General features: G+C 42.8%; 1 protein-coding gene across 1 annotated transcript in view; it reads right to left on the bottom strand.

The window, feature by feature from the left end:
• The window catches only part of LOC124605976 (integrin beta-PS-like), a 183,033-nt gene that overhangs the window by 104,899 nt on the left and 50,625 nt on the right, over positions 1–27,509 (bottom strand). Inside the window, exon 2 of the mRNA XM_047137941.1 lies at positions 8,744–8,883. Coding sequence (XP_046993897.1) covers positions 8,744–8,883 — 140 coding nt within the window. The remainder of the gene's footprint in view (positions 1–8,743; positions 8,884–27,509) is intronic.

Here is a 27,509-nt window from a genome sequence, read left to right as displayed (position 1 = left end):
CAGTGATTTTGCACCATCAAGATCGAAGGCGAACACCTCGGGAGTTACAAACCATGCAGGATGTTCAGCTAGGTATCCACTCTTAATGAATGCATATTGATGTAACGGGGTGATGAAAACTGCTGGAATGTGATGGTATGCAACCAAATGCAAAACAGTCTCTAATGGATCTTATCATGAAACTGGCTATTCTTTAAGGTGTAGCTTCAGACAGTGTGATAATATATTTATAAGCATGGAAAAAAAAACCATCCAGAGGCTGAGTTTGTCCTGTTGTTCCTGGTGGTGTGAATTGCAGTGTCACACACTTTTCAGGAGGGAAAGAGTGCTCTAATTATTTTTATACACAGACTAGGAATCAAGCAAAATCAACTTTCCATCCAATTTGTCAGCCAGATTAGTACTCAGCATAATTGTGTATGAATGTGTTAAGGAATTGATGTAAGTTGGTCTTGATACAACTCTCTTCGAACCTCTAATTTCATACAAATTTTTTTCTTCAAATTCGGATTGTCAGAGCTGAAAATAAATTCCTTGCTCCATGAAGGGATAAGTTTGTTTACCTTATCCACAAATTTTGGGCCAATTCTACAGTGTGCCGTGCATCATCAAGTTGAAGCTTTGTCTGAAACGTAATAGGTCACTATCATAGATATCCTATAATTTCTTTTTTTACTAAGCTGCAGATGATCATCCATGTACATGATTATGTTTAGTACCTGCTCCCTGGACAACAATTGTTCTTTACTGTGTTTCACTGGAGATTGGATTTCTGGCTTCCTGCCTGACAAGGATGATAAACTACATGGCTTGACATCTGTGTCAATATCACTTCTACTTTCACTTGTTAAACACTTATCATCATGTGTTGCTTGAGGCTTTCAAGACAAACATGTTGTATATATGCTTCTCGGGTGAGATGTCGGATGTCATAGTGAAAACTCCACAATATTTCGTCAGCGCAACTGGCCGACATCTTCAGATGCGACGAACACACTGCTAAGGCAGGACCAGAGCCCCCTATTTATGCCAGTCTGAGGCAGGAAGTGCGCATGCGTGGAGGCACCAAATTCGATGGCCAATAGCGACGATATCAAACGATAACTGGAAGGACAGCAACGCCACCTACAGGATGAAAAACCAAAGACTTTGGAGCACGCGCGGAGGCTGCCGCCGCTGCTCTGCGCTGCGATCGGCCGCCCCAGCGACCTCTGTCGGAAGTTGCAAGTGCGGAGGCTGCGGCTGTTACTCTGCGCTGCCATCGGCCGCCCCAACGACCTCTGTCGGAAGCCGCAAGCAAAAATGCGCGTCCAATGTAGGCGCCTTGATTATCCTCCCGTTGTCAACAGAATATTTATGTTGCTGGCGAATCGTCATCCATCTTATGACCAATATTACTCCTCTCTGCTCGAAGCGACTTCAATATGGCCAGTGCTGGATCCCAAGCTGTGTGTTCGTAGCACCTGAAGATGTCAGCCAGTTACGCTGACAAAATATTGTGGAGTTTTCACTATGACATCCAACGTCTCGCCCGAGAACCATACATACAACATGTCCGTTGGGAAAGCCTCAAGCAACACATCCGATACCTGTATGGGGAGGAGATGGTAAAAGAAGTTAATAGTTTTGATAAACTACGGAATAAGAAGAGCAGACTGCTATGTGACCTTACGTTTTTATTAAAATGCCGAGATGATCGAGTTATTCCGACGTTCGCTAAGGTGACGCACTCCATAACCTCTGCAGCCGCTAAAGGATAAAAAATCGAGCAAGCCACGCACTGGTAAGAGAAAGGATTCACCATACTTGGCGAGAACTGGACTTCGTATCCAGAGAGCTCTTGGCACTTAATTTGAAGATATCGTCAAGACTCTCCACTGATTCTTGGACGTGGGTTGACAGCGCTACTTGGGCGTTGTCAGGCTGGAAACGACAACAAGACGCAGCACGTCAAATTGATAAGTTTCATCGCTTCAGAGACCGTTTACCACAAGAAGAGAACAACGAAGTTCGTAGACGAACTGTATACAATCTAGCGGACAAACCTTTGCCTGACGCAGCGGTATCGGTCTTGGAGAAAGGATTGAACTTCGCACCCACTCCGAGGGCACCACCTGTTCTGGACATCATTAGCTCCATCGAACAAGGCATCCTAAAACTTCCCAGGGAATCTGCCGAGGAGATCCGGCGGGAGACTTGCCGTGCTCTGACATGGGCTCAAGTACCTAGCAAGGGAACCTCCCCATCGCACCCCCCTCAGATTTAGTTATAAGTTGGCACAATGGATAGGCCTTGAAAAACTGAACACAGATCAATCGAGAAAACAGGAAGAAGTTGTGTGGAACTATGAAAAAATAAGCAAAATATACAAACTGAGTAGTCCATGCGCAAGATAGGGAACATCAAGGATAGTGTAAGTGTAGGAGTGCCGTGGTACCGTGGTTAGCGTGAGCAACTGCGGAACGACAGGTCCTCAGTTCAAGTCTTCCCTCGAGTGAAAAGTTTAATTTATTTATGATCTGTCCGTTTGCTCATTGACGTCTCTGTTCACTGTAATTGCCGGAATGGTAGCTCAGCGTGTTCGGTCAGAGAGCCGGTTGACCTCTGTAATAAAAGAACTGAGTGGAAGGATCAACCGCCGAACTTGAACAGGATGTCTTGCGACGTCCGCAACGACCAAACACAACAATCAATAACGGAAAAAAACTGTAATAAGTTTAGCAAGTTTAGTGTCTGTGTTTTGCGACCGCACCTCAAAACCATGCAATTAGTAGACGAAAGGACGTGCCTCTCCAATGGGAACCGAAAACATTTGATCGCAATCAACCGATTCCTCCACAGGAAAACACGTCTGATATATTCTATACGACACTGGTGACGACATATGCGTCACATGACAGGAATATGTTGTCGACCCACCTAACTTGTACACTTGGCGAATGGGTAAAAAGATTCTTCTACCTTGCCCGATACTACGGCGCAGTTACCTCGCATCAGACGGACGGACGGACAGATAATAACTGTCTGAAAATAAAAAATTGAACTTTTCACTTGAAGGAAGACTTGAATCAAGGACCTCTCTTTCCACAGCTGCTCACGCTAACCACGGGACCACGGCACTCCTACGCTTACCCTATCCTTGATGTTGCATATGTTGCGCATGGACTACTCAGTTTGTATATTTTGCTTATTTTTTTCATAGTTCCACACAACGTCTTCCTGTTTTGTCGATTGATCTGTGTTCAGTTTTTCAAGACCTATCCACTGTGCCAACTTATAACTAAATGTGAGGGGGGGGGGGGGGGTGATGGGGAGGTTCCCTTGTAAGAACAATATAACAGCTGCAGAGAGGTCAGTGGTTCGATCCCTACGAGAAGATCCTGATATTGTGATTTTGCCGCCGGATAAGGGAAATGCGACTGTTATTCTCTCCACGTCAATGTATCTGAGCAAGATGCACCAGCTTTTGGACGACTCTGCATATCGCACACTAAATAAGGACCCCGCAGCCAAAATTCAGCGAAAAACTATGGAACTCCTCAAAAACAGCATGATCTCCGATGTGGTTGCTAAGAGACTACGTACACAGGCGCCCGTACCTCCCAGGCTATACGGATTGCCCAAAATTCACAAGGATAATGTGCCACTGCGGCCTATCGTGAGTAATATCGGGGCACCAACGTATAATCTCGCGAAATATCTGGTAGCGCAACTGAGCCCTTTGGTAGGAAAGTGTGAGCATCACATCCGTAACTCACAAGACTTTATTTGTTGGCTCAATAACTTACGACTTGCACCATCAGATATACTCCTGAGTTTTGACGTAGTCTCACTTTTTACTCGAGTACCATTGCAGGAATCGTTGTTGCTCATTAGCGAGAAGTTGGATGGGGAATTTTTAGACTTATTCCAACATGTGCTCACCTCGACGTACTTTTTATTTAATGGAAAATACTTTGAACGGACTGACGGCGTCGCAATGGGTAGTCCCTTGTCACCCATTGTGGCTAATCTTTTCATGGAAGACTTCAAGGAGAGAGCACTCCAGACGTCGGATTTGAAACCTACGTGTTTTTGGCGATATGTGGACGACACCTTTGTTATCTGGCCTCACGGCATTGCATCGCTGAATGTTTTTCTTGAGCATCTTAACTCGCTTCATCCCAACATCAAGTTCACTATGGAGATGGAGAAAAACGGCGAACTTCCATTCCTGGACGTGTTGGTACGGAGAAAAGAAGATGGCACATTAGGTCACGCAGTGTACCGTAAACCAACGCACACGGACTTATACTTACAGGCCACCAGCTGTCACCATCCTTCGCAACGAATTGGCGTACTGAGGACGTTGGTTCACAGAGCACGAGCCATATCAGATTCAGACAGCTTATCCAATGAGCTACTCCATCTGCGTACCACTTTCCAACAAAATGGATACTCCGAACGGGAGATTCACCGTGCCTTACAACCGAAGCGGGTTACCCAACGTGAGGAAGTGGAAGAAGGCGAAGAAGAAAGGGGGATGGTCATCTTGCCATACATCGGCGGTGTCTCTTCAAAAATAGGAAGATTATTGAAGAGGCATAAAGTTAAATGTGTCTTTCGTCCGCCGGCAAAACTCAGAGCTCTCTTGGACTCATCTAAGGACAGCCTTGGCCTAAGAAGACCCGGTGTTTACGAGATTCCTTGTAGCTGCGGCATGTCGTACATCGGACAAACTTGTCGCACTGTAGAAGAGAGATGCACGGAACACCGACGTTACACTCGTCTGGAGCAACCAGAAAAGTCGGCAGTGGCCGAGCATTGTCTCAGTACAGGCCATTCTATGAATTATCAACATACAAAAATTCTCGCATTGACGAGTTCCTACTGGGACAGTGTTATTAAGGAAGCAGTGGAAATACGTAGCTCGACGAATCTTGTAAACAGAGACACGGGCTTTCAGCTTAGTACAGCTTGGGATCCAGCACTGGCCATATTGAAGTCGCTTCGAGCAGAGAGGAGTACTATTGGTCATAAGACAGATGACGATTCGCCAGCAACATAAATATTCTGTTGACAACGGGAGGATAATCAAGGCGCCTACGTTGGACGCGCATTTTTGCTTGCGGCTTCCGACAGAGGTCGCTGGGGCGGCCTATGGCAGCCAGAGCAGCGGCGGCAGCCTCCGCGCGTGCTCCGAAGTCTTTGGTTTTTCATCATGTGGGTGGCGTTGCTGTCCATCCAGCTATCGTTTGATATCGTCGCTATTGGCCATCGAATTTGGCGCCTCCACGCATGCGCACTTCCTGCCTCAGACTGGCATAAATAGGGGGCTCTGGTCCTGCCTTAGGCATCCTTTTTCTCCCCTCTCCCCCACCTCCCCCTTCTGCCCTTCTTGGCAGGTCCCCGGACTCGCACACGTTACGTGGACATTCGCGCGCCGGAGGTCGCCGCCATCAGTGTTTTGTGTGTTTAGTGTTTAGTGTTTAGTGTTCACCGTCCCCTCCATCGTTCACCAGTGCCATCATCATCTTCAGTGGTTGTGCGTCGTCTCATCAGCTAGCAGTGTGGATTATCGACGAGTGTGAACGGCTCCGTGATTGTCTCTATGTGTCTCCTGTTTTATTGCCCACCGCTCTGTGACTTATGTGTCTTCTCCCTGTTTTTGCTGCTTGTGTCTTCTATGGCTGAAGAGCAGCGTAGTGTGCTGCTGACAGCCTGCCTGTTGTACAGGTTTTAAAATAACAATAAAGTAAAAAAAAAAAAAAAAAACCTGCCTTAGCAGTGTGTTCGTCACACCTGAAGATGTCGGCCAGTTGCGCTGACGAAATATTGTGGAGTTTTCACTATGACATCCGACGTTTCGCTCGAAAACCATATATGCAACTTATCATCGTCATTGTATTGTACTCATGTACACTGTCTGCACAGTTGAGCATATATGACACCACACATTCCATTGACTCACCTTGAAGTGGAGCTAGTATTTTGTCTGGCACGTCTTTCTCATTTTGTGAAATGTCGTCTTTGGCAGCTGTTGTTGTAGATATAATGCAATGTGTGCTTTGTTTATCATTGCCACTGCTTTCTTTTATATCAACACCACTAGCGCTGTAACATTTTTGTGAGAGTGTACTATGGGAAGGATAGCTGCTACTCACCATATAGCAGAGATACTGATCTGCAGATAGGCACAACAAAAAAAGATTGTCACAAAATAAGCTTTCTGCCAACAATGCCTTTCTCAGAAATAGACAACACACACACACACACACACACACACACACACACACACACACACACACACACACTCATACTCACTCATATGTTTGTCTATTTTTGACAAAGGTCTTGTTGGCCGAAAGCTTATTTTGTGACAGTCTTTTTTTTCTTTTTTGCTGTGCTTACCACTGATTCAGCATTTCTGCTGTATGGTGATCAGCAATTATCCTTTCCTTAATATTGTTACATTCTATCCTGGATTTTCCATTGTTTGATTTTTGTGAGACTCGTCGACTAAGCAGTTCAACTACGCTCCATAGCCTCATGCTGTGCTCACCATTGGATACCTGCAGTCCCGCTCCCTGCTGCCATTAGCAGGTAATACTGTGGTAGACATATGTGGGGTGTTGAGTGGCTAAACATCATTGGCCTTATGTGGCCTCGCACACGAGGAACTCCTTGTAAATGTTTATTCATTTTTTGTGGAAATTGTAATCATTGCAAATATACCTCAGTGTTTCACATGCTGTATGCAATTTAAGTGAAACTAATGTCACTAGCTTTGCTATCCCCAAGGCTGAATTTATGAATTCAGCGTCAACAACCTCCTTCCATGCCGCAAAGCTTCAAAAATGGGGAACTGTGGATTAAATCTAATTGCATGGCATAGATATAGATAGTTTCTAATGTCGCCTTTTAGGCCGTCAGGAGGTAACGCTCATAAAAACCAAATACATGCGTGTTTCCACTCTGGAAGACCATATAAGTTCAGTGGAAAAAGACATTTTGCTACAGATCATTGCATGAAAAATCGTCTCCAAAAGGAAAATAAACGAGATATAAAGCTATAATAATAACGTTAAACTATTTGGCAAGGTATTTAAATTCGATCAAAAGTTATAAAAATTAATTTGGAGCCATACTCTTGTATTGCATATTAATGTAATACAGTATGTAAAATAATACTCATCATATTAAAACAGGTCCTCTGCCTGCATTGCTGTCAAGCATGAAATGCAATTATTGAATTTATGTGGTGTTCAGAAGCAGACTGTATGCCAAGAGACCTGTCGTAAAGATGTTTTTGGACAGAACTGTTACAAAATATAAAAATTTTGGCAATAACTTGTCTCAAATAATAGCTGTTGCATTCAGACGATACGCCGTTTATCGCTAGACCATGTGCGGAGACATCACAGAAAAGTTCAAACAGAAGACGAGATTTACTCTAGGACGTTCCGCAGTCTGCGGCGTTGCTAGAATATGCAGATAGCCATACTTAAGAGAACAGTCAAGCTGACTATGTTGTTTGACCTAGTCATGACTGGCGTAGACTTAGAACCTGTGGTGACCAGCTACCATCCCAGTTTTTTGTTTTGTAATCAAGTCGAATTCATTTGTTTACATTGTCATTCAGCTCTGTAGCTCATGCTGTGCCCAACACTGGATACCTCCAGTCCTGCTCCTTGTTTCCGTTAGTAGCCAGTACTGTTGTTCCATGGTAGACAATACGTGGGACCTTTTGCAACCTCGCACTCATAGGGTTCCTTTTGAGAATCTCATGTTTGTCCATCCATATGCATATACCTATCTTTTTATAAAGCATTCTTTCCACTGCATCTCAGAATGCTGGTTTACAACTTGCTGAATTCAGCTTCTTTTGGCTGAGAGCGGACCACAGTGCCCGTCCCATAGAAGTGCCATCGCCCGGTTCATCCCCGCCAGTGACTCTCCTTTCTAGCGAGATAACAGTTTTATGAGCTGTTTGCCAGTCTGCCACTGTAATCTTGTATTTTCATACTCAACCAGTGGACTCGGCTCACAGAAAAGTTACACATAATAATCATTGCCTTGCAGAACTGAAAAGAAGTACTTCCTAAATTCGCTATCCTTTTCTTAAAGTTACTTGCATACTTTCATACATTGCTTGTAATTTCAATTGATCTGGCAGTCTAATTTGAATATAGGGCTGTTATTTCGTTTACAGAGAAGTTTTGGAAAAACGGATCCTATTTACTTAATCGTAAAATTTACATTTAAAATACATTCGTACCAACTAGGAGAATATTTCCCAGTAAGTCAGTGACAGCCCTTTGTAACCACAAGTTCCCTATTATCTGGTAAATGGGCCTCATGTTTACTGTAACGTTTTTGCTTCTGTTATTGTGTATGTCAACGGATTATAATTTTTGATATTAATTATGATGCTGCCTATATGTGTTTGTGGTAATCTATTCCATTGCTCTGTTTTTCCCATCCTGACAAAAATCCGCTTCAAATGACTTTAATACACAGCCAGAAGGTGTTTCCAGCTTCTGATATCTAGCAGTGTTACGAAGAGTGAACTACATGTTACAAATGCTGTGTGGCTTACCAAGGAACCCTTTCGATGGCGATGGATCGAACTTGTCACTGACGTTACCTAGGAAGCCTCATACTTTACTAATTAGTATTGCTTCATTTAGTTATCTTTTAAATATGCTAGCTATATTATTAAATCTTGTATGAGCATAGTTTTTAATAGGTGATAAATACTTACTGGGTCAGAACACCACAGACAGTCTGGTGTCTGTATACATTCCGAGCAAGTTTGCTTGGTGAGACAAGGGTCAGAGCGAGTAGGAAGTGTTAATAAACACAGTATGATTACATACGAGGCTGCTTTCGTCGGGCCAAAGCCTGTAACAGAAATCAAACATTAATGCCTACAACAAATAATCCATGTAACAAAATTATCTACTTTAACTTTCTAATTAGTTTCACAATTTGGCCCAGGAAAATAGCAGCATTTATAAATGAGCATTGTGCTGATAAATATAAACATTATATTCTTTCAAGGTAAGTACAACACTAAATACAAATGACGGTAAAGCAGATTTTAACTATGAGCACTAGCAGCAATGGACATGCGAGAAAAGGGTGCAAGAGGAAGAGAAAGAGGAATGGGGAAAACAATGATAATGAGGGAATAGAAAATAGCATAACTCAAAGAGAACTCAAAAGAGAAAGAAGCGTAACTGGGAGAAAATGGGAGCTTTCGCTTTACTGGTTGCCAAGGGGAAAAGCTGACCTTATGCGTCAATTTTTGGGGAAATGTTAATGAGGGTCGCAGCAGAAAGTGATTTTTTTTAAAAAACAAGAGAGCATTTTGTAGGATTCCTATAGTATGAGAGATGGCAGTTTTATTTTTAATATTTGCCACAGAAAGCATATTTCCTGAGTACACGTTTAGTGGAGACTCTTTGGATGCCCAAGTTTATAGTGTTGTAGCGTAATCAGTCTGTGTTGGTGAGCAATTCTTTGTCCAGCATTGGTAGACTCGAAAGTTTTCTCCCGGCTGTGTTTGTGTGGAGGCTTCATTTTCGAATGCAGTTGCTACAGCTTGGAACATATCAGATGAGGTAATATCTGCCTATATATTCGCATACATAGCTATTGCAGGTAACTTAATGTCATGTTTAGGGAGCATTATCAGTAAAAGCTTTTTCTATGTGTTTTGACTATTAGAACATTATCAGTTTAAGCATTTCATAATACGCATGAAATAAGGAAAGCATCACATCATTCTTTGCCGCTTTCTCTTTAAAGTACTGAATGTAAGAGAAAGTTCTGTCAAAAATGTTTGCTTTGTGAGCTTTCTTTTTTATATTCAAATTAAAGTAGTTGTTAATAGCAACGGTAATCAGTGGAGATATGTTCAAATTTCTAATTACTTCCATGTTAGTCTTTGATGGTTAATACACCAAAAAAACTGGTGTGATTTTCATGTTACTTTTAGAGAGCCTTCACATTCCACTTGCCTGTTCAGAACTTTTTAAGTATTATTCGCATTGCACCTAGCGAGATTTATTTGTGTACTATCGAAAAAAGTGTGATTTTTCGAGCTCATCTTGTTGAAGATTATTGTTATCTAGGTAGACATGCACTGCAGGATCTAGCTATGTTTCCATTGTTGCATAGGTAAGCCATATCATCCTTAGGGCCGGTTTCAGACATTGTTGAATGCATTCAAGAAACAGTATTTATTTAGTTTGCACAGATTCAGATTACTTTCAGCTATGGTATATGTTTATTCTGTATGTCTATTAATTACAGGTGTTAGGCCAAACGTACTAATCAGTATAAACTGTTAAAATAATATTGTGTTGTTCCAAACTCCTAGAGAGGCACACTTTATATTCAGTGACTAGTTCAGTCTTGATGCAAGAATTTTTCACAGTTACATATGTAAACATTGCTTTGGTTAACATACATAGCAGTGCTGTACAATTAAAAGGTTATATAAATATTCTGTATTGTAATTTAAAATGCAGGGTGTACTGGATATCAGTAAAGGTATTTTGAGAGAGAGTCTACTGAACAACATTACAACAATATTTACTTCATTTGCACATTAAAAAAAAATGTAGATGTCATGTGACTAGGACCTCCTGTCAGGTAGACAGTTTGCCAGGTGCAAGTCTATCGATTTGAAGCCACTTTGGTGACTTGCACGTCGATGGGTATGAAATGATGATGATGAGGACAACAGAACACCCAGTCCCTGAGTGGAGCAAATCTCTGACCCAGCCGGGAATCTAACCCGAACCCTTAGGATTGACATTCTGACGTGCTGACCACTCCGATACCGGGGGCAGACATTTGCACATTAATAATTATAATTATTCAGAGCAGTATGTTTTTAGGTTGGTTAGTATCCACAAGTACAAGTGACAAGAGCAAGCCACCAGTGCTTATTTTACCCTGAGCAGCACATCAGGTATTGAAGTGTGGATGCATGGAAACAAAATGGTTAGTCTGTACTGCAGGGGTAGTCCATTTAGTGGTGCAGTTATGACCATGCCAGAAACATCAAGTAGTAAATTATATGATGTGTTTGCGGGAAGATTGTTTAACACAGAGAAAAAACAACCAACACACTTATGTGTGTACCTACTTAAATAACACATATAAAAATACCTGTGATTACACCTGTTACACACTGTGTAAAGAATACGCACAAAATTAATAGAGTAATATAGTAATTACATCTAGAAGGTCAGCTTGTAGGCTTTACAGAGATTGCACAAACGATATGCAACTGTACACTTTGGAAATCCAATATGAGAGTTTCCCATACTGTCACATAAAGGTTTCATGTAGGCACCTATATGTATAAGAGTTACAACTGAACTGTGGGCAGAGTGGTGGGTGCTTGTTCGTGAGGCAAACAGCAGCAACACAGGAGTGTGCTACTGTTTCTGCTGTATGAATGGGTATACCTAGGATAGGATTGTTTATGATGACATGACAGGTATATTTATTCTCTGATGTGAGGCACTGATGTGCTTGTGTACTGAGGTGCCGATAAAGTATGTACACTATGTGATCAAAAGTATCCTGACACATGGCTGAAAATGACTTGCAAATTCGTGGAGCCCTCCATCGGTAATGCTGGAACTCAAAATGATGTTGACCCACTCTTAGCCTTGAAGACAGCTTCCACTCTCGCAGGTGTATGTTCAGGCAGTCGCTGGAAGGTTTCTTGGGGAATGGCAGCCCATTCTTCACAGAGTGCGGCACTGAGGAGAGGTACAGATGTCGGTTAGTGAGGCCTGGCACGAAGTCGGCATTCCAAAACATCCCAGAGATGTTTTATAGGATTCAGGTCCGGACTCTATGCAGGGCAGTCCATTACAGTGATGTTATTGTCTTGTAACCACTCCGCCACAGGCCGTGCATTATGAACAGTTGCTAGATAGTGTTGAAAGATGCAGTCGCCATCCCCGAATTGCTCTTCAACAATGGGAAGCAAGAACGAGTTTAAAACGTCAATGTAGGCCTGTGCTGTCATAGTGCCCCGCAAAACAAGGGGTGCAAACCCTCTCCATGAAAAACACGACCACATCGTAACTCCACCGCCTCCGAATTTTACTGTTGGCACTGTACGCTGGCAGAGGATTTTCACCGGCATTTGCCATGCCCATACCATACCATCGGATCGCCACATTGTGTACTGTGATTCGTCACTCCACATAATGTTTTTCCACTGTTCAATCGTCCAATGTTTACGCTCTTTACACTTTGCGAGGCATTGTTTGGGTTTTACAGTATGATGTGTTGCTTATGAGCAGCCATTTGACCATGAAATCCAAGTTTTCTCATCTCCCACCCAACTGTCAAACTACTTGCAGTGGATCTTGATGCAGTTTGTAAGTCCTGTGTGCTGGTCTGGATAGATGTAACCCCTATTACAAATTATGACTCTCTTCAACTGTCGGCGGTCTCTGAGACAAGGTCGGCCTGTACGCTTTTGTGCTGTACGTGTCCCTTCACTTTTCCACTTCACTACCACATCGGAAACAGTGGACCTAGGGATGTTTAGGAGAGTGGAACTCTCGCTTACAGATATGTATGACACAAGTGACACCCAGTCACCTGACCATGTTCGAAGTCCATGAGTTCTGCGGAGCGCCCCATTCTGCTCTCTCACGTTGTCTAATAACTACTGACGTCGCTGATATGGAGTACCTGGCAGTAGGCGACAGCACAATGCACCTAATATGAAAAAAACGTATGTTTTCGGGGGTATCCGGATACTTTTGACCACACAGTGTATCACATTTTCAATCGAGCACTGTTTATATTTATATTTTAGTTCACTTCTTATTTTTTCATCTATTTTAGTAGATGTCTGAAACGGCATATGCACACTGGTAAATACGCACAAAGAACGAAAGATTACTTCCCAATTAATTAGCCGTCATGCTAATACCGTGTAACTCCGACTCTAGCCTTGATAATGGCCCCAATTCGGCGAACAAGAGAGCCTACGTGTTTCTTCGGCCATGCCATATCCAGCTAAAGCTAATCTTTGATGATCAGATTCCAAAGAACTAACAAACTGCATGGATATTAATTATTGGGTTTTACAAGATGTCCCAAGTAGCCCCATGAATTTTCTACAGGATTAATAGCGGGTGATTTAGTGAGCCAGTCGAGGTGCCCAAGTGTTCATTCGACGAGGAACACAAGTGTGCAGCTCTGTTGGTTGCTGGAAGATGGGAGTGTTGACAGCTTACCCGTCATGAAATGCAAAAGAAAGGGCAACACCTGGTCACTGAGAATGTTGAAACAAACGTTCCGAAACATTTCACAGTGATCTGAGTGATAGATTCAGATCGCGTTGTGAAAAACATCCTCAAAACATCGGCTTAAAATATCAAGTTGGAAATAAGTGCAGCCCACAATGTCATATCTAGTTTTCAACAATGTTTTCCGCGGGAATTGAGAGGTTGTCGCTCCCTGATCTACCGTATTTAAACCACTAAGAGAGAAGGCAACAAAATATGAGTGGTTCATTCTCCAGTGTAATTATTGCTCCTTTTTTGTACACTGAAGCGCCAAAAAAGCTGATACAGGCATGCGTATCCAACTACATAGATATTGAAACGGTCAGAATAAGGCGTTGCATTTGGGAACGCCTATATAAGACAACATGTTTTTGGCGCAGTTATTAGATTAGTTACTGCTGCTACAATGGCAGGTTATTAAGATTTAAGTGATTTTGAACGTGGTGTTGTAGTCGGTGCACGAGTGATGGGACACAGCATCTCTGAGGTAGCGATGAGTGTACCATTTCATGAGTGTACTGTGAGTATGAAGAATCGGTAAAACATAAAATCTCCGCCGGCCGATATGGCCGAGCGGTTCTAGGCGCTTCAGTTCGGAACCGCGCAGCTGCTATAGTCGCAGGTTCGAATTTTCCCTCGGGCATGGATGAGTGATGGCCTTAGGTTAGTTAGGTTTAAGTAGTTCTAAGTCTAGGGGACTGATGACCTCAGATGTTAAGTCCCATAGAGCTTGGAGCCATCTGGATCTCTGACATTGCTGCAACCGGAAAAAGATCCAGCAAGATCGGGGCCATCAAAGAGTGATGAGAATCGTTCATTGTGACAGAACTGCAATTCTTCTGCAAAGTGCTGCAGATTTCAACAAGTGTCATCGTGCGACCCATTCACCGAAACATAATTCATGTGGACTTGCGGAACCAAAGGCCCACTCGTGTACAGTTGATGACTGCATGACAAAAAGCCTTACACCTTGCCTGGGCCTTTCAACACTGACATTGGACTGATGATGATTGGAAACATGTTGCCTGGTCAGAAAAGTCTTGTTTCAGATTGTACCGAGTGGATGGATCTGTATGGGTATCAAGACGACCTCGTGAATCCGTGGACCCTGAATCTGAGAAGGGGACTGTTCAAGCTGGTAGAGGCGCTGTAATGGTGTGGGGGGGAATGTGCTGTTGGAGTGATACGGGACCCTGGTACGTCTAGATAAGACTCTGACAGGTGACACGTATGTAAGCATCTTGTCTGATCCCCTGCATCTATTCATGCCCATTGTGCATTCCGACGGACTTGGGCAATTCCAGCAAGCCAATGCAACCTCCCACACGTCCAGAATTGCTACAGAGCGGCTCCAGGAACACTCTTCTGAGTTTAAACACTTCCTCTGGCCACCAAACTCCCCAGACATGAACATTGTTGAGCATATATAGGATGCCTTGCAACCACCATCTCGTGCTTTTATGGATTTATGGACAGCCCTGCAGGTTTCATTGTGTCAGTTCCCTCCTGCAATACTTCAGACGTGAGTCGAGTCCACTGCGCGTCGTGTTGCGGCACTTTAGCGTGCTCGCGGAGCGCCTACACGATATTAGGCAGGTGTACCAGTTTCTTTGACTCTTCAGTGTATATATTACGTTCTGGAGTATGTTAGTTAGACGTCTTACCGGTATTATAAGGCTTCTCAAGTGAACTTGTGCCCATAGAGTGGTCGTTTCGTCGTTATGTGTATCTGGCACGAGGAGGACTTAAAAAAGTAAACTACACATATGATCCCAAGTTCAGACTACTGAACAATAAGAATGGTGCATTGTCAGAAGACAGTATACGTTCTGAGTTTCTGCAGACACAATTCTAATGCAGTTCGAATAACAAGTGCATTACAGCGTGGGAATGAAATGGCGCAACAACTGGAAACGTACTCCAAAGTCGAAGCACGTGGCACAGTGCCGGTACGGTTCCTGTGGGCAAAACGTCTACATTGTACGCAGATTCACCATAAAATATGTGGTATATGGACTAAATACAGCGTCACGACCAGCTGTAGTGAAATGGTACTTCTCTGCCTCGTGATGACTGGGTGTTGTGTGATGTCCTTAGGTTAGTTAGGTTTAAGTAGTTCTAAGTTCTAGGGGACTGATGACCATAGATGTTAAGTCCTATAGTGCTCAGAGCCATTTGAACCATTTGAATTTTAAATGGTACTGTAGGATGTCGGTTGTGCTGTTTAGCATATCGCTAAGCTGCTATGGGCTGATCTTTGGAGACCTTATGGCTAGTGGAAGAGAGACACAGTTAGCGAGGGGGATTTATGTGTGTACAATAAATCTCTTCCATTGAAATTTTCTCCCTTCATACCTTCTCTGTGTTACCGTAGATGATGTGTCACTGATCTCATTTGTACTAAGTTTAGAGTACATATGAGGTGCCTAGTTGCTTCCAACGCCTTGAGTGGAATGGGTAAGTTCTGAATAATGTTCACCAACTTGTAGTCTTCTATAATTGTTGTCTCTTGCGCAGAAAACAGCATGTATGTCGCGAATCCGTTATCTTGAAGCTGTAATAAACTATTAGCGAGAAATTGGTGTTGCATAAATAATTAAATTTTGAGCTGTTTCCTTTTTTCTTTTTTTTTTTTTACTTCACTCCACTCGCTTTCTATTAGCAGAATACAAGAAACTGCACAATTATAATCCACCTTATAAATCACAAATAATTTCCATTCTTCGCACTTTCACAGAGAATAAAGAAAATAACGAACTGTGTGTCTGTGTAATTACTGTCAAACTAGTTCTCAATTACACGTCCAAAAACCAGAGATTGCTAATTGAGTTCTGAACCAATATCGACCGCGGCAGACATGTCTGTCCTTCTTAACTGCTGATCTAGCTCTTACATTTGCAAACCAGAGATTGCTAATTAAGTCATAACTGACACCGTTCGCAGCGGACATCATGTATGTCCTCCGAGACTGCCGATCGAGCTCCGATCTTACAGCCGAACCACCTCACCCGCCGTCCAAATTAGGCGCCACCCGTAAGATCTCCGATGTGCTACGTCTGCTTTTTCGTTTGCAGTTGTTTATTATTCTGCTGGTAATTAATACTTGTGAAATGATAGAATGATAGCGTGCTGTTGAGAGATGCTTTTATATGAAATGCAAGTAAATTCACTCTTCAGTTTTTCTAATATCATAACGGAGGTTTATCATTTTGACTCGCTATTTCCGAACACAGCAGCCAATCGCGGAGAAGAACCACAATTTAGGTGGCCTTTCTCATGATAAACATACCGAATAAATCGTCTGTAACCGATATCTCGCACCACATTACGTCATTTACCCACTGCTGCCTTCTCAGCTGCTCTAAGAAGAGCTTCTAGTAGCTGAATATGATGGCTGTAAAGCCAGAAATATTACAACCTATAGGGTAGGGAAGTATCCCATAAGATCATGCAAATTCATTTTAAGGAAATGATAGTGTTGTGAAAATGGAAAAGTCTTGCTGAAACGATAATTAATAGGGGTGGCCGATTCAAGCATGAAACTATTGGTACCACACCACAGACGTAAGTATGTTACTAAAAGGAGGGATAATCCGTCCATATCAGAACTAAGTGGTCACTAAGACTATCAAATTTATCATTTTAGAGCATCAACATATGAATTAGCCACTGATATAGCTGAATAAACATTTAATACTTGCCAAAGGATTATAATTGTAAAATCTTACCTTGGTACAGGTGGATGAGATGATACAAATAAAACATGATTATGAGAATCGTGAACGTGACCAAGGACTACAAGAGCAAGGACGGGGCTCTGATTTGTTGCAGAGGACCTTAAAAAGTCTTGTTTTCATTTATTCATAAGATTTCCATAAAAAACGATAAACCATTTTATCGTCATCTTCTCTTCAGGTATTAGGCAGGAATTGCCTGTTACGGTACCCATCATAAACCATTTTTTTCGGCAATGATCTCGGAGTTTCCACCAAGCGGAGGTATCTCCTTACTTAAGAGTTTTGTATTTTGGCAAACCACTAAGAAGCAGTCATGCTCCAGTCTCCTGGGTCACTTTAACTCTTCTTCTGCGAGCCTGGATTTGAGCCGAGGAAGTGATCAGGAACGGACGAGCGCTAATTTTTTGGGACAGTGCTTTTCGAATAAAGAAATCTCTGTTCGACAGAGAAGCTAGAACGATTTTTGATGGCGGAAATGCAAATATTCCGGAATTATTCAAATTTTCTCATTTAAGTACGTATCTCTCAATTCTTTCAATGTAAGGAAGATCAGTTTCTGCATTAAAGAATGTCCCGTCAGACAAATGCATGAGCCGAAACGAGAAGAATTTGGATTATTATTTATTTATCATATGACTTGTTGCCGGGAGTCTCCAAAGAGATGCCCAGCTCACTTTCGATGCAGCCCTTTACCGTTCAAGCAAAGGGAATCGGAGTCTATCAGGAAAGAAAGATATTAAGAAGGAATTGACTGTGGCCTATAGTAAGGGCCCAGCCTCGACGTTGGCATAAACAGAAAATGGGAAACCATTTTCAAGACTGCTGGTGGATGGATTCAAACCACCATCCAGGGACTGCTAACTCAGCGGCCGAACACGCCGAGCCACCCAAGTCGTTGGAGAATTTGGAAATAATGGTTGTTGTACATCGTTTTAAAATAAAATAAAATACATCACAAGAAAGATCGAATTCCGACACTGGCCGACAGCTGTGGCCACGCGGTTCTAGGCGCTGCAGTCCGGAACCGCGCGACTGCTACGGTCGCAGGTTCGAATCCTGCCTCGGGCATGGATGTGTGTGATCTCCTTAGGTTAGTTAGGTTTAAGTAGTTCTAAGTTCTAGGGGACTGATGACCTCAGATGTTAAGTCCCATAGTGCTCAGAGCCATTTTTTTGAATTCCGACACTGCGTATTTTTTCTTTAATTGTGCATGTGTAGTCATTTGATAGTGTATGAATGCATGCATATTTTAATATTTAACTGTGCATGGAATTGCTGGCTTCAGTTATTATATATAGTATTACAATGGCGTAAGCACATTTTGGACGAGGGAGGCATGAGAAGGCAGCCAACTCCATCGAATTCAAGCAGACCGCTGGAAAAATCTTGTAGAAGTGAGCGAACTACAGAACGTGCCGTCATCCCGTACCCCTTCCGCTCGCCACAAACCCCTTCCCATAATTCTGTATCGGAACCGGTTTTCATGACTGAGTACCGCCCGGATGACCAGATTGGGCGATATTTAGCCATTTGAATAGAATATTGAGCGATTTTTTTTAAAGAAATGCAACCATCACCGTTTGGGCGATGTTTTTATTAATCCACGCGGTTTTTCGGCGACGTAGGCAAATCCAAGGGTAAGTTTGTGTACTGATTTTAAATTAATGTTTTTTGTAACGATATTTACCGCTCCAGTGTCTTCTGAAATACTGAAATATTGCAACCCAAATTTCTCCCAGCCTCCAAATAACGAATCCAGTGCTAACATTTAACTGCTATAAATAGGTAATTAGACTATTATAGTAGTGATATTTTTAATTTGCCATAACGCCAGTGGATGAATCGGAATCTACTTTCCTCTCCTTTCTTGTTACAGACTAATCCTAATTAGAAACTATCACAACAGTACACAACAGAAAATAATGAACGGTAGTACTTACACTAAATTCAAGTGCAAGTAAGAACTGAACTGATTAACAAAACAGTAACTGAGCTCAAGCAAGATCAACAATTGGTCTTGGTTAAAATAGGACGGGTGATTGCCAAGAATGTTACCGACATATCGAGGGCTTAAATCTATCTATGGCGATGTTTGTTATCGATAGTGTGTATCCCTTTCTCGTCTTATGACTGAAAATTAAAGTATCTTTGACTGCAGGTAGTTTAGCTGATTGGTGATGCGGTCCCCCTTGACTCCCCCTTTGGCTACGGGATTGACGAGATTGGTTAATGATTAAAAAAAGAACAGAGGGTCTGTGGCGGCTAGAGATTCTGAGTTTACTCAGCGCTAAAGTGAAGTCATCCTTCTCTAGGAGCACAAGGTTAGTCTTGCAGCCAGTCTTTGCTCTTCTGTCGTCGGCCCGCAAGTGTTCTCTTCGATTGTCTAACGGTAAGTGTGTATTTTTCTAAGACCAGCAATAAGTGTTCTCTAACTTAATGATCTGAAACTTGGCTGTTCTTGCCAGAGCAGGAATCTCGCCAGCCAGTAGTAGCAGACATTACGAGTTCCGTCCAGTAATAATTTTATAAGAAGTTTGAACACACTCCGGTGGATTTCTTTATTACTAATCAATAGTACTGAGGCATGGGGAGGAGGCCAGAAAATCTCTCCCACTCAACGGTACGATTCCGAAGCTTACAAATGGGAGAGCTTACACTTGTAAACAAGCAGAATACGGCACTGCGGGCGCCAACGCCTATATACTCGTTAGACAGCAAGTGTCTGGTTCATTTGTTAGATCGGTTAGTGCTGTTACAATGGCAGGTTCTCACGATTTAAGAGAGTTTGAACGTGGTGTTATAGTCGGCGCACGAGCAATGGGACACAGCATCTCCGACGTAGCGATGTAGTGGGGATTTTTCCCGTACGACCATTTCACGAGTGTACCGTGTATATCAGGAATCTAGTAAAACATCAAAACTCCGACATCGCTGCGGCCGAAAAAAGATCCTGCAAGAACAGAACCAACGACGACTGAAGAGAATCGTTCAACGTGACAGAAGTGCAACCATTCTGCAAATTGCTGCAGATTTCAATGCGGCGCCATCAACAGGTGTCAGCGTGCGAACCATTCAAAGAAACATCCTCGATATGGGCTTTCGGAGCCGTGACCCATTCGTGTACCTTTGATGGAAGCATGACACAAAGCTTTACGCCTCACCTGGGCCCGTCAACACCGACATTAGACTGTTGATGACTGGAAACATGTTGCCTGGTTGGACGAGTCTCGTTTCAAATTGAATCAAGCAGATGGACCTGTACGGGTATGGAGAAAAGCTCCTGAATCCAAAAACCCTGCATGTTAGCAGGGGGCTGTTCAAGCTGGTGGAGGTTTTGTAATGGTGTGGGACGTGTGCAGTTGGAGTGATATGGAACCCCTGATACGTCTAGATACGACTCTGACGGGTGACACGTACGTAAGCGTCCTGCCTGATAACCTGCACCCATTCATGTCCATTGTGCATTCCGACGGACTGGGGAAATTCCAGCAGGACAATACGACACCCCACACGTCCAGAATTGCTACAGAGTGGCTCCAGGAACACCCTTCTGAGTTTAAACATTTCCTCTGGCCACCAAACTCCCCAGATATGAACGTTGTTGAGCATATCTGGGATGCTTTGCAACTACCCCCTTGCACTTTTACGTATTTATGGACAGCCCTGCAGGTTTCATGGTGACAGTTCCCTCCAGCACTACTTCTGACATTAGTCGAGTCCATGACATGTCGTATTGCGGCACTTCTGCATGCTGATGGGGGCTCTACACGATATTAGGCGGGTGCACCATTTTCTTTGGCTCTTCAGTGTAGAATGAACCACTGGGGATGCCTGTTCCGAAAGTTTAAACGAAACTTTCTTCGACAGCATGAGTGCTGGGTCAACGACGTTTCTCACGCCACTGCATCTTTGACAGGCTGCAGCTGGCTTAGATGTTTATCTTTCTAAAAGGTTTTTCCCAAGCGCCAACAATACTGTTTCTTAGGTGATCCTCCCGACCTGATGGAGAGTGGGATCAGGAGCGAAGTGAATTGTTTCCTCTGCTACCTGCGCTGTGACTGAGGCTTCGGCACTACAACTTTATGATAACTTTTCCTATCCCTTCAAGTAACCTCCTATCTCTTCCCAGTCAGCTTGGACGCTTTCAGATATGCAGAAAATAACAAACCCTCAAGGGAAGAAAATAGGCAATAAGCTGGGCGGTCTCTGGACATACCGAATACTGTCTGTAGCCGTGATGCAGCCTAAAAGTGTAACTACATTGAGCAAGAGGGTGAGAATATTATACCGCAAAATATATTGCTTGACAGTTTTGGGAAAAAAGTACCACGTTACAGTACACAGTTTGACCAAGGCAACACAGGCGTGGATGATGCTGATCAGGAAGGAATGCCATTACACCGACCACAGATGACAAAGCCCAAGCAACTGAGTGCAGTAGTCACAGATTTTTCGATGACGAGGAAGTTCACGGAGAAGTTCTCAAGTGGGTCCATGAGCAATGAGCAGATTTCTCTGTTATTGAGGAACTGAACGATTGGTAGAGTGCTCTGAATGTTGTGGAGGCAGTAGCATCCTATGATGGATATTCACCTAGATTTCGATTGGATAAATTTAGTCAGCAAATGCATTTTAACTTCTGTGGACTATATGAACAACTGCCTGGACCACCCATAGCCATTCATGTTTGATATATTCCCCAACAGTGACGGCATCTTACAGCATGATATATGTCCATGCCACAAGGAGAGATTCGTGCATCAGTGGTTTGAGAGCATGATTGTGAACTTTATTAGGTGATGTCTTGGTCACTAAATCCTCCTGATCTGAACTCAATGGATCACATCTGGGTTGCTATAGTGGTTGTTCAACGTGATGCGCTACTGCCATTTCAAGGGCAAAATCTGTGAGACGGTAGGGTTAAAAATTTCATTAGTCACTGATAACTGGTGAGCACAGCATATTGTCATTTGGGTTAAGGCAACAACAATGTTGATTTATTACGAGACAGGCTAGGCTGACTTGGTGTAATCTGCCCATACAGTGGTACTGCACAGCAGTGCAGGCAAGCCGATTTCTCCATTTTAGGTTTCGGTGGTGTAACAAGTGTGTTACTGTCTGGAATAAATAGCTGTCGATTTTGTCACAGATTCATTCGCAGACCAGCGGTCTACCAAAACTATGGGACTACGCCAGATAAGAAGGCGACATGGATCTGCCAGCAGCAGAAACCAGTTCGAGTCTCTGTTGCAGTACTAGCTTCATGCACTAAGTCCACTGTCCAGACTTGGTGCCACGGCATGGCAGGCCTTTCTCGCGCACTCCAGTATGAGGCAGACTCCTGCCTGTCCAGGGGCAGCTCCTTGAAACAATGGGATGGACGTGCATCCTCACTGCACGCTTTGGTCGCTGGGATGTGGTCATTCATCTCAGAGTTGGCTACCTCTTCAAGATTACTGTCTTTCTCTACATGCCACTGACGCTGGTGCTATGGCTTACACATCAGCGATGCATGCCGGGCACTGAGTGCAGGTGTCAGCAAAGCAGGGCACAAGCACGTGTTGCAGCCAGCTGGGCAGTGACTAGCAGCTGCATGGCTAGGAACCGGCGCTCTTTCTGTGGGGCAGGAGTGTGGTCGTCTCCCCATATTAACACACTGCTGATGTACAAGTAGAAAATAAATTATTGATTTTGACAGCCACTTGCCTCTGGGCGTTCATCGGCCTGCCACCCAGCCTCAGCCGTCAGCTATTCAACATTCTGATAATGTAGCCAACCCCACACCCCCTGGGTCGGCATAATGGTAACACAGCCTACCTAGATTTTTTGCTGTCAGCATTCACAATATATATAAATGACCTAGTAGATAGTGTAGGAAGTTCCATGCGGCTTTTCGCGGATGATGCTGTAGTATACAGAGAAGTTGCAGCATTAGAAAACTGCAGCGAAATGCAGGAAGATCTGCAGCGGATAGGCACTTGGTGCAGGGAGTGGCAACTGACCCTTAACATAGACAAATGTAATGCACTGCGAATACATAGAAAGAAGGATCCTTTATTGTATGATTAAATGATAGCTGAACAAACACTGGTAGCAGTTACTTCTGTAAAATATCTGGGAGTATGCGTACGGAACGATTTGAAGTGGGATGATCATATAAAATTAGTTGTTGGTAAGGCGGGTGCCAGGTTGAGATTCATTGGGAGAGTCCTTAGAAAATGTAGTCCATCAACAAAGGAGGTGGCTTACAAAACACTCGTTCGACCTATACTTGAGTATTGCTCATCAGTGTGGAATCCGTACCAGGTCGGGTTGACAGAGGAGATAGAGAAGATCCAAAGAAGAGCGGCGCGTTTCGTCACTGGGTTATTTGGAAACCGTGATAGCTTCATTCTTCCAGTTTCCCAGTGATTCTTCCTTTGTGAAGTCATCCAAATGTTGGTTCTGATGCTTATTATAATGAACAACACCATTACAGTACACCATAACTGCTTGCTAATTGAGACACAGTCTTCAACCGTTTCTTCAAGTGCTTCGTATTGCAGGACTCGGTACAGTCGCACTCACCTCCCGCCATGTGGCATCCAGCTTTCCGTGCACGACTGGGAGACATCTGGCAACACGCTCTCGCACTTTAGTCAATTTCTACCGAGATGTTAGTATGTTATGTTATTTTATCTATATCGTCCTTGAACTTTTGAGCAGAGTCCACGCAAGATACAGTGGTCGATGTGCAGAAACCAGTTTCCGTCCGAAGCGCTGAGCAATTCCATTCGTTTGCTGAGCAGGGAAGCCCAACACAGGCCACTTTCGGCCGGTTGGCAACGCGCTGCGGTGACAGAATCGAGGTGCACGCCCTGCAATGTTTCTCACACAATTTTACAGAAACTATTCGGTAAAAAAATTTATTTTTGCGTTACTTATAGCTTTATATATCAGGTTCATTATTAAGTGCCCACCATTTCGTTAATGGTCATAGCTATTGTGATTTTTGCAGCTGAGTAAGACTGCGCAAAATTCGAAAAAATTGGCAATGAAAAATTGGGTCACTATGATTTTGCGTTTGGTGCATAATATATATTGCTGCATATTCAATTGTTCTTTAGACTTGGGTAGACGTCTCTATCTTTCACGAATCTCGAGAAAATTGGGCTTTTGTAGCATATTCATTTGCGTTCGCACTCGCCAGCGATAAAGCCAGAATGAAATATCCATTACATTGCTCATATTTCATATATGGTTTGAGATATCGAAACGAGATTTGGCAAATGATAACATACAAAGAGGAGAACATTTTTTCATAATGCTATTATTTGAAATTTTATTAGCTACCATGTTATTCCAGTAGCTACAGAAGGAGTATATAGAGGGTCTATACAGGGGGGATGTTCTTGACGACAATATTATGGAAATGGAAGATGAAGATGAAATGGGGGATATGATACTGCGTGAAGAGTTTGACAGAGCACTGAAAGACCTGAGTCGAAACAAGGCCCCCAGAGTAGACAACATTCCATTAGAACTACTGACGGCCTTGGGAGAGCCAGTCCTGACAAACCTCTACCATCTGGTGAGCAAGATGTATGAGACAGGCGAAATACCCTCAGACTTTAAGAAGAATATAATAATTCCAATCCCAAAGAAAGCAGGTGTTGACAGATGTGAAAATACCGAACTATCAGTTTAATAAGTCACAGCTGCAAAATACTAACACGAATTCTTTACAGACGAATGAAAAAACTGGTAGAAGCCGACCTCGGGGAAGATCAGTTTAGATTCCGTAGAAATGTTGGAACACGTGAGGCAATACTGACCGTACGACTTATCTTAGAAGAAAGATTAAGGAAAGGCAAACCTACGTTTCTAGCATTTGTAGACGTAGAGAAAGCTTTTGACAATGTTGACTGGAATACTCTCTCTCAAATTCTGAAGGTGGCAGGGGTAAAATACAGGGAGCGAAAGGCTATTTACAATTTGTACAGAAAGCAGATGGTAGTTATAAGAGTCGCGGGACATGAAAGGGAAGCAGTGGTTGGGAAGGGAGTGCAACAGGGTTGTAGCCTCTCCCCGATGCTATTCAGTCCGTATATTGAGCAAGCAGTAAAGGAAACAAAAGAAAAATTCGGAGTAGGTATTAAAATCCACTGAGAAGAAATAATTAGGTTTTCCGTGATTTCCCTAAATCGTTTCAGGCAAATGCCGGGATGGTTCCTTTGAAAGGGCACGGCCGATTTCCTTCCCCATCCTTCCCTAACCCGCGGTTGCGCTCCGTCTCTAATGACCTCGTTGTCGACGGGACGTTAAACACCACTAACCTAACCGAGAAGAAATAAAAACTTTGAGGTTTGCCGATGACATTGTAATTTTGTCAGAGACAGCAAAGGACTTGGAAGAGCAGTTGAACGGAATGGATAGTGTCTTGAAAGGAGGGTATAAGATGAACATCAACAAAAGCAAAACGAGGACAATGGAATGTAGTCGAATTAAGTCGGGTGATGCTAAGGGAATTAGATTAGGAAAGGAGACACTTAAAGTAGCAAAGGAGTTTTGCTATTTGGGGAGCAAAGTAACTGATGATGGTCGAAGTAGAGGATATAAAATGTAGACTGGCAATGGCAAGGAAAGCGTTTCTGAAGAAGAGAAATTTGTTAACATCGCGTATAGATTTAAGTGTCAGGAAGTCGTTTCTGAAAGTATTTGTATGGAGTGTAGCCATGTATGGAAGTGAAATATGGACGATAAATAGTTTAGACAAAAAGAGAATAGAAGCTTTCGAAATGTGGTGCTACAGAAGAATGTTGAAGATTAGTTGGCAAGGAAGCAAATTCCAACACGGCAACAAGAGAAGTGTAGGTTTCATTCAAAATGACACTTCTGTGAAAGTTAACAAATGAGGCGAGAATAAATCGCTGCCGTTGTATTTTCAGCGGAATTCTTTTTAGACGCTCTATCCACGTTTGGCCTGATGACTGCGCATCTACAGGCCACATTATTCTGCGCGCACTCTACCAGTGGTTTCTACCTGAAACCACCATTTTATTAAATCTTTGTAAGTTCTAGAGGCTTTCACATGAAATCACCAATACTACTGCAAGACAGGGACGTCTATTGGCACAATGAGGTACTTCTACGAATCTAGTGCATTGTAGCAGTCACAGCGTTCGGAGCAACACTAGACACGGAGATTGTGCTACGTGATTGTAGGAGATGGTGATGTGCTTTTCTTTTCAGTGATCATATTGAGGACATCAGTGCAGTGAAAGTTACATATACCTGAAGTTACTGTAACGAAAAATTGAGTTTGTACTACTGTTTTTAGGAGTGGTTTCGAAATAAAAGCTCTGGAGCAGTATGTACTTTTGATATACATTTATTAAATTTTAGGCCCATTTTTACTTGTTTTTGAGAAGTGTAATTTGTTTTAGGCATTATGGTTGTATGGAAGTTTTGAGATGTGTGGTTATGTCTAGCAAAAATGCGAAACTACTTTCAAATATATTTCATGAAATGATGGATGGTTGAAAACTGCATGTCCCAGTGGTTCCAAAGTGAAACCTCCTCCTTAAGACAACTTACTGTTTATTTGTTGTATTCGTTGCTTAACAGGATAATAAAAATTAATTTTGTGAACAATTTTAAAATTATATTCCGAACTGAAACCACCTTAAAAATAATAGATTGTTTACATTTTGCCAATTTTTTCCTGTATTTATTGCTTGCTATGGTGATAGAGATCAGTTTTGCGAATACTTCTAAAATTAATTTTTTTGTGTGTTATTAGGACTCAAAAGGGTTTTTGAAGAGCAGCGTGTTTCGATTTTGATAATTTTGTGATCTTGTGTCGCATAGACGAGTTGGGGAGCGTGTAATGCCTGTTCTCTGGAGATTGCGAGGGAAGTTTCTCTGATTATCTGATCTTAGACATCATCTATCGCAGGGAGAGTGGGCAGACGGAGGGGCAGGTTGTACATTATAGAAATGACAGCCCCTGAACCATCATGTTTCTTGCCACTCTTCTTTTCATATCCTCGGTTAAATATTAGGAATGTGGTCGGAAATCACTTTACATCTCTACACCATAGCACACTCATATCACTAGCATCACATCAGAGTGAGCGATTCTCTTTATCTGCAAGAAGTGGCCAATGGTTCTTCTCTATTTACTTTCTCAGTTAGCAAAGAATGTTTCGTAATGAAAGCGATGTTTCGCGAGTGAACTCAACTGCCCTTCGTTGATATGACACACATCGGAAACTGCATTCCCCAATAATCGAACATTCAACTCTTTCACGAACCACGCTGACGCAATATGTCACTCGAAACAGATGTCACTGATAAGTTTCTGCGGATTTGGGGCACCTCTCAGAGACCGTGATAAGCTCTCCTTTGAATTGTTTATCTTTTAGCGCACAAAATTCAGTTAGATCCCGATAATATTTCAAAGCGCTGCAAAGAT

Source organism: Schistocerca americana, chromosome 3, assembly GCF_021461395.2.
Source record: "Schistocerca americana isolate TAMUIC-IGC-003095 chromosome 3, iqSchAmer2.1, whole genome shotgun sequence".
NCBI lineage: Eukaryota > Metazoa > Arthropoda > Insecta > Orthoptera > Acrididae > Schistocerca > Schistocerca americana.
Note: the sequence above shows the minus strand (reverse complement) of the source record. Positions and strands in the feature narration are given on the sequence as shown.